The sequence below is a fragment of the Phoca vitulina genome, unplaced genomic scaffold, assembly GCF_004348235.1.
Source record: "Phoca vitulina isolate PV1807 unplaced genomic scaffold, GSC_HSeal_1.0 scaffold7, whole genome shotgun sequence".
NCBI classification, from domain to species: domain Eukaryota; kingdom Metazoa; phylum Chordata; class Mammalia; order Carnivora; family Phocidae; genus Phoca; species Phoca vitulina.
In genome coordinates this window covers 42,828,205-42,843,370 of record NW_022589710.1, presented here as the reverse complement: position 1 = coordinate 42,843,370, position 15,166 = coordinate 42,828,205, and the positions used below count along the sequence as shown (strand labels likewise).

The 15,166-nt window shown below is 41.3% G+C and overlaps 2 protein-coding genes across 13 annotated transcripts in view; both read right to left on the bottom strand.

The window, feature by feature from the left end:
* LOC116632564 (60S ribosomal protein L34-like) overlaps positions 1–6,901 on the bottom strand; it is a 74,667-nt gene extending 67,766 nt beyond the window's left edge. The window contains exons 1-3 of the mRNA XM_032404523.1: positions 6,876–6,901; positions 6,598–6,698; positions 3,499–3,617 (exon numbers count right to left, since the gene is read on the bottom strand). Of these exons, the coding sequence (XP_032260414.1) occupies positions 3,499–3,617; positions 6,598–6,698; positions 6,876–6,901 (246 nt within the window). The remainder of the gene's footprint in view (positions 1–3,498; positions 3,618–6,597; positions 6,699–6,875) is intronic.
* RGS6 (regulator of G protein signaling 6) overlaps positions 1–15,166 on the bottom strand; it is a 546,094-nt gene that overhangs the window by 455,996 nt on the left and 74,932 nt on the right. The window lies entirely within an intron of this gene.

Genomic DNA, 15,166 nt, shown 5'->3' with positions numbered 1-15,166 from the left:
CATTCCTTCATCAATGTATACTTAGCATTTATGATGTTCCATTTAGATGACACAGCTCTGAAAAAGAGAGGTGTGGTCTCTATATGAAACTTAGAGTGTGGTGGCAGAAATTAAATGCTACAAAGTATATAGAGGGGAACTTAATCTAGTCTATAATTTATAAGAATTACTGAGGTGTCCAAAAGAAGGGGCAGGGTGGGGGCATGGTGACCATAACCAAAATGTTCATTTCAGCATTACTAATAAAGTATTAATTGGAAACATAAACAGAAGAGCTAACTCTGTAAACTATGGCATAGACATTCATTGGGAAATTATCCCAATTGTTTAAAAAAATATTTTCAGTGGTCATCTGGGATAATCATCAGAACTCTTCCCAAATATTCCAATTTTCTTCCTTCTGGGCACATAGTAGGACTGCACTTGCCCACCTTCTTTGAAGTTAGCTTGGCCATGTGACTTGCTTTGATCAAAGATATGTAAGCAAATGATGTTTCCCTTCTAGGAAGACTTTAAAAGCCAGTGCCGTGTGGCCATATTTTTTTCTGCTTTGGTGACTGTGAATGTTTGTGTCTAAATGAAGCCTCCATCAGTGTCAGCATGGATCCCTGAATTAGAGTGAGCAGTTTCTCTGTCAATCTACATTAGACATGTAACATGAGCAAAAAAACAACCTTTATTGTGTGAAGTCACTAAAATTTGAGGAATTATATTACCACAGTATTTAGACTGATATAGTGTCCACTCCATGGAAAAAAATTCTAATTACATTAAATAATATAAAAGAATACAATAAAAATTGTATACTCTATAAGTGTACCTCTACTTTTATAGACATCCTATTCCTAGAAAAAGAATAAAAGTACACACACCCAAATATTGATAATGATTGTCTTTTGAGGACTATGTGGGGAATTTTTCCTACCTCTTTATCGCATGCATTCATAGATTACCTTTAATGGGTAGAATAACAATTCTTATCAAGCATAGAGGTCACAATAAAAAAGTTCAGAAGGGAACTCTATCATTTAATATTTGCAAATGAAAAGTTTTCCAGAAAGAATGGATTATCCTTTCATATAAACATGCTCCCCTCAAAAATGGGAGCTACTTGGCCAATGTTTTAATCTATTTATATATTTATGATTATCCACAAGCTTGCAACCTAACATAGGTTGTATATATCTTATATCTTGTATTAACTAAGCTCAAACACTAGAAAGTTTTTGTTGCTAAAGTTCTAATTTCTTCTCCTTTCCAGATTCCCAGTTCAATATCTAGTTCTATTCAGGCCTCTGAATCTGTATCAGGTACAAATCAATCCAATTAAATATTGCTTTACTTAAAGAACATCATTGACCTGTTTTACTGAGAAATAAGCTAAGTCACTGGGCAGGAAAAAATTACTTTACTTTTAGCTGTAGAGCATATTCCCCAGGGAACTTGATTTCTACTGCAATCTCCCTACCCCTTTTACCATGCTGATAATGATATTGCTAACACAAGATATTTCCAATTAACTTAGAATGACTTAAAGTATTTATGGTCCACTTATCTTACATAATGATACATAGTAGTTAGCACCATGGTTGAAAGGCCCCTTCAGAGGCAGCAAAAAGCCTACATTTTTGGATGGATGGATGGATGGATGGAAGGAAGGAAGGAAGGAAGGAAAGGAAGGAAGGAAGGAAGGAAGGAAAGAAAGAAAGAAAGAAATCAGCTACAATTATGAAATATTTTCTAGTAGTCAAAAATTTGATAATTTTTTCCTAACTATAAGAAACACTGATTATGAAAACATATGACATAAAGTATAAACCCAGACCATAGTCAACCACATCCATGATATGATCAACAATGCTATCAAGTGATATCTGCTTTCCTTTGGTATTTGCATGACATATCTTGTCACCTTTTTATTTTTTAAACTTTTATTCCCTTATCTTCTGAATATGTCCCCTGAAAATTTTTAAAATCGATCTGATAGTCTTTGTTTTTTTCATTTCAACATTTAGTCCATTTATATATAATGTAATGACTGAAATATTTGGGTGCTGGATGCAGACGCCAATGAAGAGCCTCTCTGTAAGGATACAACTTTAGAACCCAGAATAAGCCTTGGGAACTTTCACAGTAGTCCATATCACTGAGTATCAGGTGGTCTCAATACCTCTATGACCAAGAAGCCCAGGGCTTGAATCACATTCAGAGGATGCACAGCTTGATGCATTAAAATACAGCGATGGTTCTAATTTCCTTACATGGCCAAGTGACAAGATAAATGTATGTCAACAATCATCAAGGCCACTGTTAGACAACTTCCAGCAAGACTTGCAGTCTTTGGCTGACAGGGATTATGCAGTTGCTGCTGCATTTGAAACCAGAGGCCTCCATAACAGAGACCCAGCTAGCGGTCACTGCAAGGGGGATCATGAGACACTGGATCCTGCTACAGCTGGCACTGTGACTTACAATCAGTGTCCACATCCAGTACGTTATCCATCCACTGTCGACTATTCCTAATGATAGGAGATTCTTAATAAAATATAATCCTGCCTAACTTATCAATGGAACCCAAATAATAAGAGCCCATATTATGCCAGAAACCAGCTAATGGGTCACAGGGATTCTGTGTTTCATGATGACAACCATTTAGGTCATATTTCAATTACAACTGGACCTACAGATGAGGAACTGTCAGAAAGACTTCAAGAAGACTCCACAGTTTTTTGATTCACTAGACAACCAAAAGTAACAAAGAAAAGAGTCAACCCATGCTTATTTTTCAACTCTATCTTCTGAGAATTTCACCAGAGCCACAAAACCAAACAAGCACTAAGCCTTCTCTAGATACTTCAGCTACCTGCATTGAATCCCCTAAGACATCTGGACCCATAACAGACACATTACAATGGAGCACAGACACAACCTCAGAATGGGATCTCTCTGTGCTAATTAAAACAATAACAACAATACTACATTAGTAACATGTAACAGAAGGATGCATGTCCTTTGGAACTATATTATGAAGATATTTCTTAAGAGATTTACTCATTGCATTTTGAAGGGAAGCAATAGCAGTGATCTTTTTATGACAAACATAAAAGTCACTATCCACAGCATTTAATATGTTTAAATAAATTCTCCTTTCAGAAATAACAATAAGCGGTATTAGCTAAGAAGGGAGAATGATACAGGCCTACCCTCTGAACATCTACTAGTTCCTTGCTTGTCTTTTTATTTCCTGCCATTCAATGTAATTGGTACTCAGGAATTCAGCAAACAACTGCCCATCTGGGGAGGGAGTGTCCACGGACAAGGCTGCAATGCAAATATGAAAAAGCAAAACACATACCCAAGTGTCCAAGGTAGTTTGGAGGTGTGGCTGAAGGGATAGGTTCAGCAGTGGTGACTGATGAAAAGGAGAACAATTTCCAGCCAAATTTGAGTTAATGCTTTTGTAAGAGCAAAACCGCCAGGAATCAGAGAATAACCTACCAACCCACACAAAGCTGCAAGACCGGCCTTGTCATTGCACAGTGTAAATCCAATGTCAACGTCAGCAAGAGCCAGCAGCACAAACATGCAGTCACCCAGAGCAGCATCAATCCCCGGAACTAGAACGAGCACATATGGGATTCATATCCTAGAGCAGTTTCAATCATGTTTCATGAATTAACTAACAAAGACATTCCCAGCAGAAGATGGTCAAGTAAACCTGCCGAAGAAACAACTAACTGTGTATAAAAAATAAAAATGGACCATATTTCAGTCTTTGATTGGCCTCTATCTCCTTCTGTCAGAATAGTGAGCAGGATAAATCATGAAGGCAAAATACAGACATTGAGCTTCATGTGATGACTAAGGAAAACAATGGGCTAATATATTTAGGAGTAGACCAACCCCAATTCTTGGGCAGGTTTCATAGTATCTTGGAACCCTATGTAACCCCAGTACCTGAGACAATACAGCAGCTTTCTAATGAAGTAAACAACCTCTCAGACCCACAATTTTTAACACCACTGATTGCCTGTCACTGGGCGACATTTGTGGTAGTAAAAGCACCTTGTTTATGGGACTCCCAGTTGGGGAGGGTAGGCAGGTTCAGCAGCATGCTGTGGAGGGCACACAGACTCACATGATCAGTGGCATAATAAACACTGTTAGAGACCAAAAGGATCCTTGAACCTGACTTCAGAATGTATTTGCATGTACGCTTGTGTACACACGTATACATACACAAGCATGTGCACATCATTTTTAAAGCAGAGAACATGGTCCATTCCTGGGTAGTTTTCTGCCTTCCCAGTACACCTAATCCAAACCCCACCCCCCACCCCCACCCCAGCCCTGAAGAATCAGCTACCACCCATTTCCTCTCCAGCCTCGTCTTCTACTCCTTCCCCACATGCACAGGCATCCTCTCCGACCTCGATGCCTCTTCCCACTTTCTGGAAGCTCTGGGTCTAGACCTGCACATGTCTGGACACTTCTCTGGTCATTCCAGTCTCTCTACAAATATTCTGCCACAAAAGAGGCTCTTCTGAGCTCCCATCTAAAACAGCTCCCTCCCGGTCATGCTCCAACCTCTTGCCTGTGCTGTTTTCTCTGTAGCCAGATGCTACCTGATGTGGTACACTCGTTTGTTTTATCAAAGGACAACGAGAACACCTCTCAGGATCTGAAATCGAACCACAAGACCGAATTTATTGTTCACTATAATACAGATAAGCAATGTCGGCCAAAAGGTACCTCCAAGCAAAACAGGTGGCTGATCTCATAGAAGGCTTTGGAAATCGTGGAATTCTGTGATTGGCAGATGTTCAGAGGCAAATGTGGGCTAACATCAGGTGGGTGCTCAGGTGAGGCTACTGTGGATCAGCTGGCACTCAGAGGCAGGTTTTCTGGAGAGTATCCATCCCAGGTTGGCTGACTTTCGGAAGTGAGGAGCTGATACTGGTTGGTTTTAAAACCAGCTTTTCCCAAGACAATTTGGTATTGACCTCATGAACAGATTTAAAATTGGTTCTGATGGCCACCTGTCACCATAGCTACAGAACAATCAGGCTTCTCCTCAGTCTGTGGGAAATCTTATTTTATTATTCTGTAAAGGTAAATACGCTCCATGTGATCAGGTTTGTCTGTTTTATTCATCTGATATCCCCAGTACCTACTACAGCACCTGGCACATTCACTGTTGAATGAATAAATTAATGTTTTTTTGGCAGGATTACTGATAATAAGCACTTTTAAGGTTTGCCTCTTTATTTTCAGAGCATACTATAGAAGTGAAGAGCATGGCTTTGTAATCATGCAGTCCTGGCTTTGAACTTGGACTGCCATTGGCCTAGCTTATTGCCTTCCTGAATCTCCATTTCATTATTTGAAAGAAGAGTGGGAGGAAAGAACACCAGTATCTACCTCCCAAAGTCTCTGAGGATTATGGAAATAACACCCAGTTTCTAGCATGTCAAGTGTTCAAAAATATGAATCATGTACATTACTACTTGGAAGGTCTCTGAAAGGTTCAAAGAAAACATTTCAGATCATAAAATCTAGGATGCTCGGGCCTGGCCCTATGGAAAGGGACAAAGCGAGGTCTGAAATAAAGACTCCAAGAGGTCTTCTTGACCCCAAATCCTCTCATACCCCCTCCAACCCCCGCAACCACAGCCCTCATTACCCCCTGGAGTTTCACCTCCCTTCATCCCCCCCTCACACAGGCCAACTCCTCCTGATGTTCCCAGCATTAGCATCTCCCAAGCCTGCAGATATGTTAACTGAGTTAAATCATTTTTTCCCAAAAGAAACACTATTTAGCAAGTGCGCTATGCTGATCTACTTATTTGACTAACCCTGTCTAACTAACTCATATAGCAGAAACCCGACAACAGCAAGACAAAGGATAAGTTTTAAAGGGACACTCAGACACTGAACTGGACCTGCTGGGGCAGAGGACTCTACAGGCCTTGAGTTTCAAGGTAAAGTCCATCTACGCTGTTGCTTTGCCCAAGTCCAGTCCCAGCAAAAATGATAGTTTTCTAGGTCTTCATAAGATTTAACATTCTCTCTCTCTCTCTCTCTCTCACACACACACATACACATACACACAGCATTTCACTCAACAGTATTGCCCCCAGCTCTTACCAATCAAAATCTCTAGTACCTTTAATTAGGTTTATGGTCACAAAGGAGCCTCAGGCTGAGTATTTATCCCTTTGTAACTGTCTGAAAACTGACAAGAGCGGAGTGTATCTGCTCACACTGATAGTGAACTATACTTCCTCTACAAGACATTGTTTCACATTATCTGAATTTTATTATATCATTATTGTCCCTGGATCTCATTAATACAGATATATTAAACCGTGCTCTGTGTGAAATGTAATAAAGACCACAGTAAGGCCTGTGGGGAGATGGCCCTGGGTTTGAATCTTCTCTCTCCCACTTACTAGTTGTGTCACTCTGGGAAAGCTGCCTAAGCCTACTGAGCTGATTTATGCCCATCTTATGAAACTGCTCTGAGAATTTCAACATATAAGTCATAGGCACAGAGCAGGTACTCATCAGGGAGCAGCTTAAAATATGCAGGGTTACCCAACACTTCAATCCACAGGCTGCCAAAGTTGAGTATAAGGCTATCAGTGACTTCGGAAAAGAGTTTCGGAGAAAGTACAGGATCAATAGGAGTATGAGTTCTTTTGGAGAACAGGGGATAATCAGGAACAATGGGAACCCACTTGACTCAGTGCAGGCCTGGGGTAGAACTGGTTCCACATCCCAAAGTTGAGCCATAAATTAAAACCTTCTAAAGGATTCTTATGGGTCTCCTGTGAAACTGACCCGAGTAAAGAAAGCCAGGGCTAGCCACATACCTGAATTCTATATGCACATTCAACATCAGGAATAAGAAAGTATGGTGAATTGCTGGAGGGCATGCGTTCCAGTGAGGGTTCTGGGAAAGACCTAAGGGTTCTCTCAGGTTATCCACTGAAAGTCAAGACTTCATTCGCTCCTGCTCTCAGGAAGGCACCACCTAGTGGCTGCTACCAGAAACGACAGGGCAAAATTAGCCTCTGGATTTCTTCTAGCAATTCATTCATTATTTGTTATTTATTCATTCAGAAAATATTTACTAAGTCCTTATTACACACCAGACAAGTGCTAAGTGCTGGATGTACAAAGAAGAATAAGATTCAGTGGCAGCTTTCCGGACTTCAAGCTCTATTACAAAGCTGTAATCATCAAGACAGTATGGTACTGACATAAAAACAGACACATAGATAATGGAACAGAATAGAGAGCCCAGAAATGGACCCTCAACTCTATGGTCAACTAATCTTCGACAAAGCAGGAAAGAATGTCCAATGGAAAAAAAAAACGGTTTCTTCAACAAATGGTGTTGGGAAAATTGGACAGCCACATGCAGAAGAATGAAACTGGACCATTTCCTTACACCACACACAAAAATAAACTCAAAATGGATGAAAGACCTAAATGTGAGACAGGAATCCATCAAAATCCTAGAGGAGAACACAGTCAACAACTCTGTGACCTCGGCCGCAGCAACTTCTTGTGAGACACTTCTCCAAAGGCAAGGGAAACAAAGGCAAAAATGAACTCTTGGGACTTCATCAAGATAAAAAGCTTCTGCACAGCAAAGGAAATAGTCAACAAAATAAAAAGGCAACACATGGAATGGGAGAAGATTTTTGCAAATGACACTACACACAAAGGGCTAGTATTCAAGATCTATAAAGAACTTATCAAACTCAACACCCAAAAAGAAATAATCCAGTCAAGAAATGGACAGAGACATGAACAGACATTTCTCCAAAGAAGACATACAAATGGCCAACAGACACATGAAAAAATGCTCAACATCACTAGGCATCAGGGAACTACAAATCAAAACCACAATTAGATACCCCCTCACACCAGTCAGAATTAACAAGTCAGGAAACAACAAATGTTGGCGGGGATGCAGAGAAAGGGGAACACTCTTATACTGTTGGTGAGAATGCAAGCTGGTACAGCCACTCTGGAAAACAGTATGGAGGTTCCTCAAGAAGTTAAAAATAGAGCTACCCTATGACCCAGCAATTGCACTACTGGGTATTTACCCCAAAGATACAAATGTAGTGATCTGAAGGGGCACCTGCACCCCAATGTTTATAAAAGCAATGTCCACAATAGCCAAACTGTGGAAAGGGCTGAGATGTCCATCGAGAGGTGAATGGATAAAGATGTGGGGTGTGTGTGTGTGTGTGTGTGTGTGTGTGTGTGTATGTACATATATAATGGAATATTACTCAGCCATCAGAAAGAATGAATACTTACCACTTACTTCAACGTGGATGGAATTGAAGGGTATTATGCTGAGCAAAGTAAGTCAATCAGAGACAATTATATGGTTTCACTCATATGTGGAATATAAGAAACAACACAAAGGATCATAGGGGAAGGGAGAAAAACTGAATGGGAAGTCATCAGAGAGGGAGAAAAACCATGAGAGACTCTTAACTATAGGAAACAAACTGAGGGTTGCTGGAGGGGAGGTGGGTGGTGGGATGGGTAACTGGGTGATGGGCATTAAGGAGGGCACATGATGTGAAGAGCACTGGGTGTTACATGCAACTGATGAATCGCTGAACTCTACATCTGAAACTATTGATGTATTATATATGGCTAATTGAATTCAAATTAAAAAAAAAAAAGATTCAGTGGCAGCTTTCAATGAGCACATGATCAAGACAGCACCTGAGTAATGCAGGTGCATGTAGCCAGAACAGCAGAGATCAAGATCCTGCTCTAACTTGGACCAAGCTCTGACCTCCCAACCTCCCTCACCTCAGGAGAATTGCCTGCAAATAAATGGCACTCCTTTGCTTGAGTGCACCAAGGCCTTTCCACCTCATTCCTCCTGCCTCTATTATCCATCCTTACAGCTGTACCAGGAACGGGTCTCATTCCATGTTCAAAATGAAATTTCTTGCCCAATCCTCCCGTGAGGAAGGCTTGGATTTGGAGGGGAATGTTGTTCATTTTCTTTTTTGTATGGTTTAACTGCTTCCCATGACTCAACCTGCCTGGGAATGTTTCCCTTTTCATCTCCACGATTCCCTTTCTCCCTCTCCTTCTGCTAAGAAACAGACAAGTGAAAGACAATGGATTAAGAAATAAAAGGAACATTCTGGTCCTGCCTTTCTCCCAGTTTCATCCCCTGACATTTTAAGCAGACATTTTCAGAACTCTTATTTCAGAATTTCCCGTAGCACATTCTAGTGAATATCTAGTTTTAATCCCTTGAGGATAAATTTGATTTAGGGAAATAGTCAAATTTCAAATGGAGTCCCTACTGATGACTCAGATAGGTGACTGAACGGGGTTCATGTCATCATGAGTCCAAAAATGAGTCGTAGCTATTAAAGAAGGAAATTGACTTTCTTGGGTAGCTGGGAGGCAATTTAGAAAGGGAGCTCCTCCAAATGTATTTTGAGCTCTGAGAAGCTTCAGTGAAATAAGTATATATCTCCGGAGGCCCTTACTTAGAAAAGTTACACTCATTTTGTATGCATAAGTTTTCTCGGTATTTTAGGATCACATGTGAAAAAGTACTAAGGAAATTAGTGGAGATGGCAGGTTGGTGATCAGGACTGGGAGGGCTATAGGTGCTCGGGGGATGGCCTGGCATCTGAAGTTGGGACTGGCCTGGAACAGGCAGGACACCCCTTCTAACTGAGTGGAGGCTCGAGGTAGAGATGGATCCAGGTTGAGAGGAGGTAAGTCTGAGCTGGGGCATGAAGAGAGAGTGAGTTTACACAGAGGGAATGAAAACGTACTCACCTTGTGAGCCCAGGTATATTTACCTATGTAACACATTTGTGTATGCCCAGCAAAGGTTGTCACTGGAGGGAAGTCAGATGTAAAACTGGAAGACGGGTGGAGTATGGCCCAGTTATGAAAGCCTTTGAATACTATTCCAAAACATTTGGACATTTCCCTGCAGATGCTGGGAAACATGAAAGAATTCTGAGCAAAGGAGGTAAGAGATCAAAGTGGGGTCTTGATCACACATAATGGCAAGGTAGAGGCAGCCCAGGCTTGAGATTGGGAAAGGCCTGTGGATTTAGTCAGATGGGAGTTCAAATCCTGGTTTTACCACTTACTGGATCAGTGAGCGACTGACTATGAGAAAGTCTGTTTCCTCCTCAGCAGAATGGGAATAATGCCAGCATCACCAAGTCCTTGTGAAGATCCCATGGCTGGCACCGAGTCAGTACTCAAACGATGGCTTATGTGTTCCAGCACATTGGTGGTAGTAGAGCGGAGGAAGACAGAGCCTATCCGCTGGGAGGGATCACTTGGGAGGCTGTTACCATAATTCTGAAATGGAATGGCAACATGTTCAACCAAGCAATAGTGTCCTTCCCACAAAGGCAGTGGAAATGAAGGGTTTGCGGCCACACATATTTCAAAAAAAGTCAAAGAGACTTGGTGATTTAGATAAGGAAAGAGGAGGGAAGGGTCAGTTTCAGGCCTAGAGCCTGGGCTCTGGGAGAAAGCAGTGCCACCAGCAGAGACAGGGAGGGGAGAGTGGGGTTCCACATGGGACAGGTTCTAAGTCGGCAAGACTTGGGGAGGAAGAGGTCTGAAGCAAACTGGGTTTGCTCCTTCCATCCCTTGGAGACTCTGCCCTTCCCAAATATCCCTCCATCACAGAAACTTTCCCCAACCAGCCCCTACACACATCGTCACTCTCCACCCCTTCTGCAGAGCACATGAAACTACCTGACACAGTACATGTTTGTTTCCTGGTGGGTTTTACTGTCTGGCTGCCTGCTCAATAAAACATATGCTCCAAGGGGGACAGCCTCTGTTTTCTTTTGCTCCATATTCCTTGTGGCTAAAGCAGTGCCTAGCACACAGTAGATGCTCAGTATAGATTAGCTGTTGTTATTAACATGTTTTCAAGAGTGCATGGCATATAAAACACATTCAAATTCAATAAGATTAGCATTTATTGGTGAATATCTCAAAAAAATTATAAAAAGGGAAAGACAGATGGGCAGTACTATACCTGGGAGAAGTCACACTTACCCACCAGGAAGAGGAAGAAGAATTAATAGAGCCACTGGGGTTATATAGATTAGAAAGGCTGGGCCTTTTTTAGGGTAGGGAAGAGAGGTGAGATGTGTCCCAGGGAGGCCACATCGCAGACCAGGTAGCTGGAGGCTTTTCCACATGCTACTGCTGAAAACAGAAAAAAGAGGCAAAACTAGTTTTCCTTGGGACAGGTTAACAGCTACGAAAGGGGAAGAAAGGGTATTTTCTGGCAACAGAAAAGCAAGGAGCTTGGGCTGAGCAAATTTCTAACTATACAAAATTGACCTGTGATGGCTTCTTTGGCCCAATCTTTCCTTTTTCTCTTGTCAAATCATTTGGAAATCCAGATTCTGGCAAAGTTCACAAGAGCTCACTTAGCTGGGAGACCAAACTTCAAGCAAATTAGCAGATTCATAATTGACTGCTCCAGATATATGGGATTGCAAGATCAGCTCCTCCAGGAAATATGCCTATCATGCACTGAGAAAATTTTTGGCAAAGTCATTAACACAACTTCACAGTGAAACAGGTCAATGCTGCTGGTGGAAGGGAAGTTCCACCACTTCTCAACCTCTCCTACATAACAGATCAGGGCTCAGAGAGGCCATGACGGCTCAAGCACCTCCTCTCAGGAAGCATCAGGTAACGTGCAATATTCCAGAATGCTCTTACAAGCACTGAGCAAAAATTTCCAGGGCTGTCTTTCGATTTAAGTTAGATGTTGCTAAATTAGATGGTGAACAAGGGTGAGTGGTGGTGGAGCGCTCTGGAGTCCATCCTCAAACCATTAAGTGAGATTATAGCGTTAGCCATCTGCAATCTCCTAATCACAAAATATAATGACCACAGACTCCATCTTTATAGAGGCCTTGATTTCAGAATGTGAATAAACAAACCAAGAGGGGATATAGAAATCCAACTCTCTGTGGCCTTCCAGAAACCACAGGCATGACGACATATCCTTAAAACATGTCTTAGTAGATCTGGGAGTAAGATACATTCCTCCAAAATCTTACCAACACGGGAAATGACAGGTCCCCATTAATTCCCTGAGGCTCTGTTATGCTGAAAAGGAAGTGTACCCATGTTCCTTCTTCAACTGTTGAAAACCCCTAAAAAAACCTGCTTTTCAGATTAATTTGAATCTACCTGAAATTGCAAATTCTCACAAATGCAATCACGATTCTACTCTAGAATTACCAGGTGAGACAATTGTGTCAATATATTAGGAACATTAGATAGAAAATAGTGTTGACCTTCACAGCAGTCACTTTGAGAAGGGGCACACTTAATACCCAGTGCTACCACTGTTCGGGCCATTTAAGAGGAAGGAATGTCTGACAAAGCTGAGTTCCTTGCTTGGCTCAGCCTCTGGCTGACTGCTGGGCTGGTTACTTAACTTTTCCATTTAAAAAGAGTTATGAAGACTTTGTAAGAATTATATGAGCTGATAGAAAAGCACCTTGCATGCTGCCTGGCTCACAGTTAGTTCCTTTAGGGATCCAGTTTTTGAGATTTGTTTTTTGTTTTTTGTTTTCTTGGATTTTGCTTCGCTTTTGTTTTTTGATTGCTGAAATTGCATTTAGAGAGCAGACTCTCATTTCAGCAACATGGTAAGCTAAGATGACACATTCACATATTCCTACTACAAGCACCTGGAAATACCAGCTTTTTAAATGCATAATTAAACCTGCAATAATGAAGGAGAAATTAACAGGTGCCAGAAATGAAGCAGCAACAGAAAAGCAGAAGTAAGCAGAGGAATCAACTGGGCAGCTTCCCCCAGGGGTAAGGGAAGTCATGGGGAAGAAGATGGCGTAGAACAAGTATCGATCCAGGAAAAGCAAGGGTTTAGATGTCAACTAGCACATAGGGACCAGAAGCAAAGCCCAAAGGGCCTGCCCAAGGTAGAATTCTTGCTGCTGCCCTAAGGAAGGCCCCACAAAGGGGAAAATGGGCTGAAAAGCATTCTCCCCCCAACTCAGACCGCTCATAAGTCTCTGTTTAACATCAGGAAAGGAGGACAAAAAGCTCCCTGCAAAATCTAAACCCCAGATCTCTGTTTCTGGGGTACAATTTTAGGCTACCTGCATGGTCCAAAAATGCCCAACCTGAGAAATTAACATAACAATTGGTCTAGGCCAAAAGAGGCAAGGAAAATCTAGAGCAAAAACTCCCATGACCCATGACCCAGACAATTCCCACAGAAAAATCAGGCCCACTAAGCTTACAAGTTACAGAAGCACATTAAACAAGAGAATTCTAGCTCCAAGAACTGGAAATAGAATAATCTAAAAGAGAATATAATTAAGTATGTTTAAGAGGAGAGAAAAACAAATCTTCTTAGATGCTAAAAGCACATTTGATAAAATTCAATATTCATTCATGATTTTTTAAAATAACAAAACAAAACAAACAAGAAAACACTTCTTACAAATCTAAGACCAGAAGGACATTTTCTTAATCCAATAAAGAACACACATCAACCAATCTATAGGCACATCATTCCTAATGGTACAGCATTACAAGCTCTCCTTTTAAAATGAGGAATAAGACAAGAAGGTTCTGTCACTCCTCAGGAAATGTTATGTAAAGGGTCTGATAGCAAATACTTTAGGCTTTGCAAACTAGAAATTTGCCATCCAAACTAGTCAATTTCTGCCACTGTAATGCAAAATGAGCCATAGACCAAATGAGTGTGGCTGTGTTTCAATAAAACTTTATTTATAAAGGCGGTGTATTAAAAATACAGGCCAGCACCTTAATACAAGAAAAATAAGTGAAAGTCACTGTGATATTGTGATGTAATAAAAAATTTATACTTGTCTTTGTTTTTGGTTCCTGGCACAGAGCTCCTAAAACCCTTGGAATTTTTAAGAGTAGTATCTTTTGTTATTCATAATCAGCCCTTTGAACCATACCTAAGTTTATGCTAATGAAATGACTCCTGAGGAATGATCCTGGTTACCAGTGGGGAGGGGAGAGGGGCTGGAGTTGAGTTCAATCAGCAGTTCAATCAGCAATTGCCAATTATTTAACCAATCATGCCTATGTAGTGGAACCTCCAAAAAAAAAAAAAACCAAAATTATGGAGTTTGAAGAGCTTCTGGGTTGGCAAGTACATGGAGATGCCAAGAGAGTGGTGCACCTAGACAAGGCGTGGAAGCTCCATTCACCCTCACCCCCATACCTTGCCCTATGCATCACTTCCATTTGGCTGTTCCTGAGTTGTATCCTTTACAATAAGCCAGTAATAGTAAGTAAAGCACTTTCCTGAGTTCTGCGAGCCATTCTAGCAAATTATCACACCTGAGGAAGGGATCATAGGTGATGTGGGAAACAAAGGCAAAAGATAAAAATTAAATTTCCTTACTACTTACAGCCCACTGACAAGTCCTTGGAACAGGCAGAGTGACATTCCTCTAGGAACTCAGCTGCCTCGATGTTAATACTTTGTTAAGGGCAAAAGGCAATCTTAGCCTGACCCTCAGGATCCTGTGAATCTACTTTAACATATAAAAATTCCTTTGGAAACTTCATCTCTACCTCCCCCCAAGATATATGTTGGCAATCATCCCCCAAGCATATGGCCCACTGATATACATCTGAGGGGTCTCATGACTAAGGGTTTACTAGACAGTAATAAATGACTTCTTCCTAACAATAGCTAGCCCCCTCAAGCTCCTGGAAACCTTGCTTCTAAAATTCTTTAGAGACTTACACTCTCCCTAACCCCCTAGTCCCCCAACTTGAAAGTATATAACCAGTGCAGCTTTTTCTGGCCACAGGTCCTGTCCCCGTGCTTTAAGAAAACCACTTTTTGCACCAAAGATGTCTCAGGAATTCTTTCTTGGCCATTGGCTCCAAACCCTAACATCTTTCCTACATCAATAGGTGCTCCAATTTATAGCCAGTCAGTTAGAAGTACGGGAGACCCAGAGTTGTGATTGGTGTCTGAAGTGGGGGGTGGTCTTGCGGGACTGAATCCTTTAACACGTGGTAATGTCAGAATTGAACTAAATTGTAGGACATCCAGTTTGTGTCTGCAAAAAAATTAGAG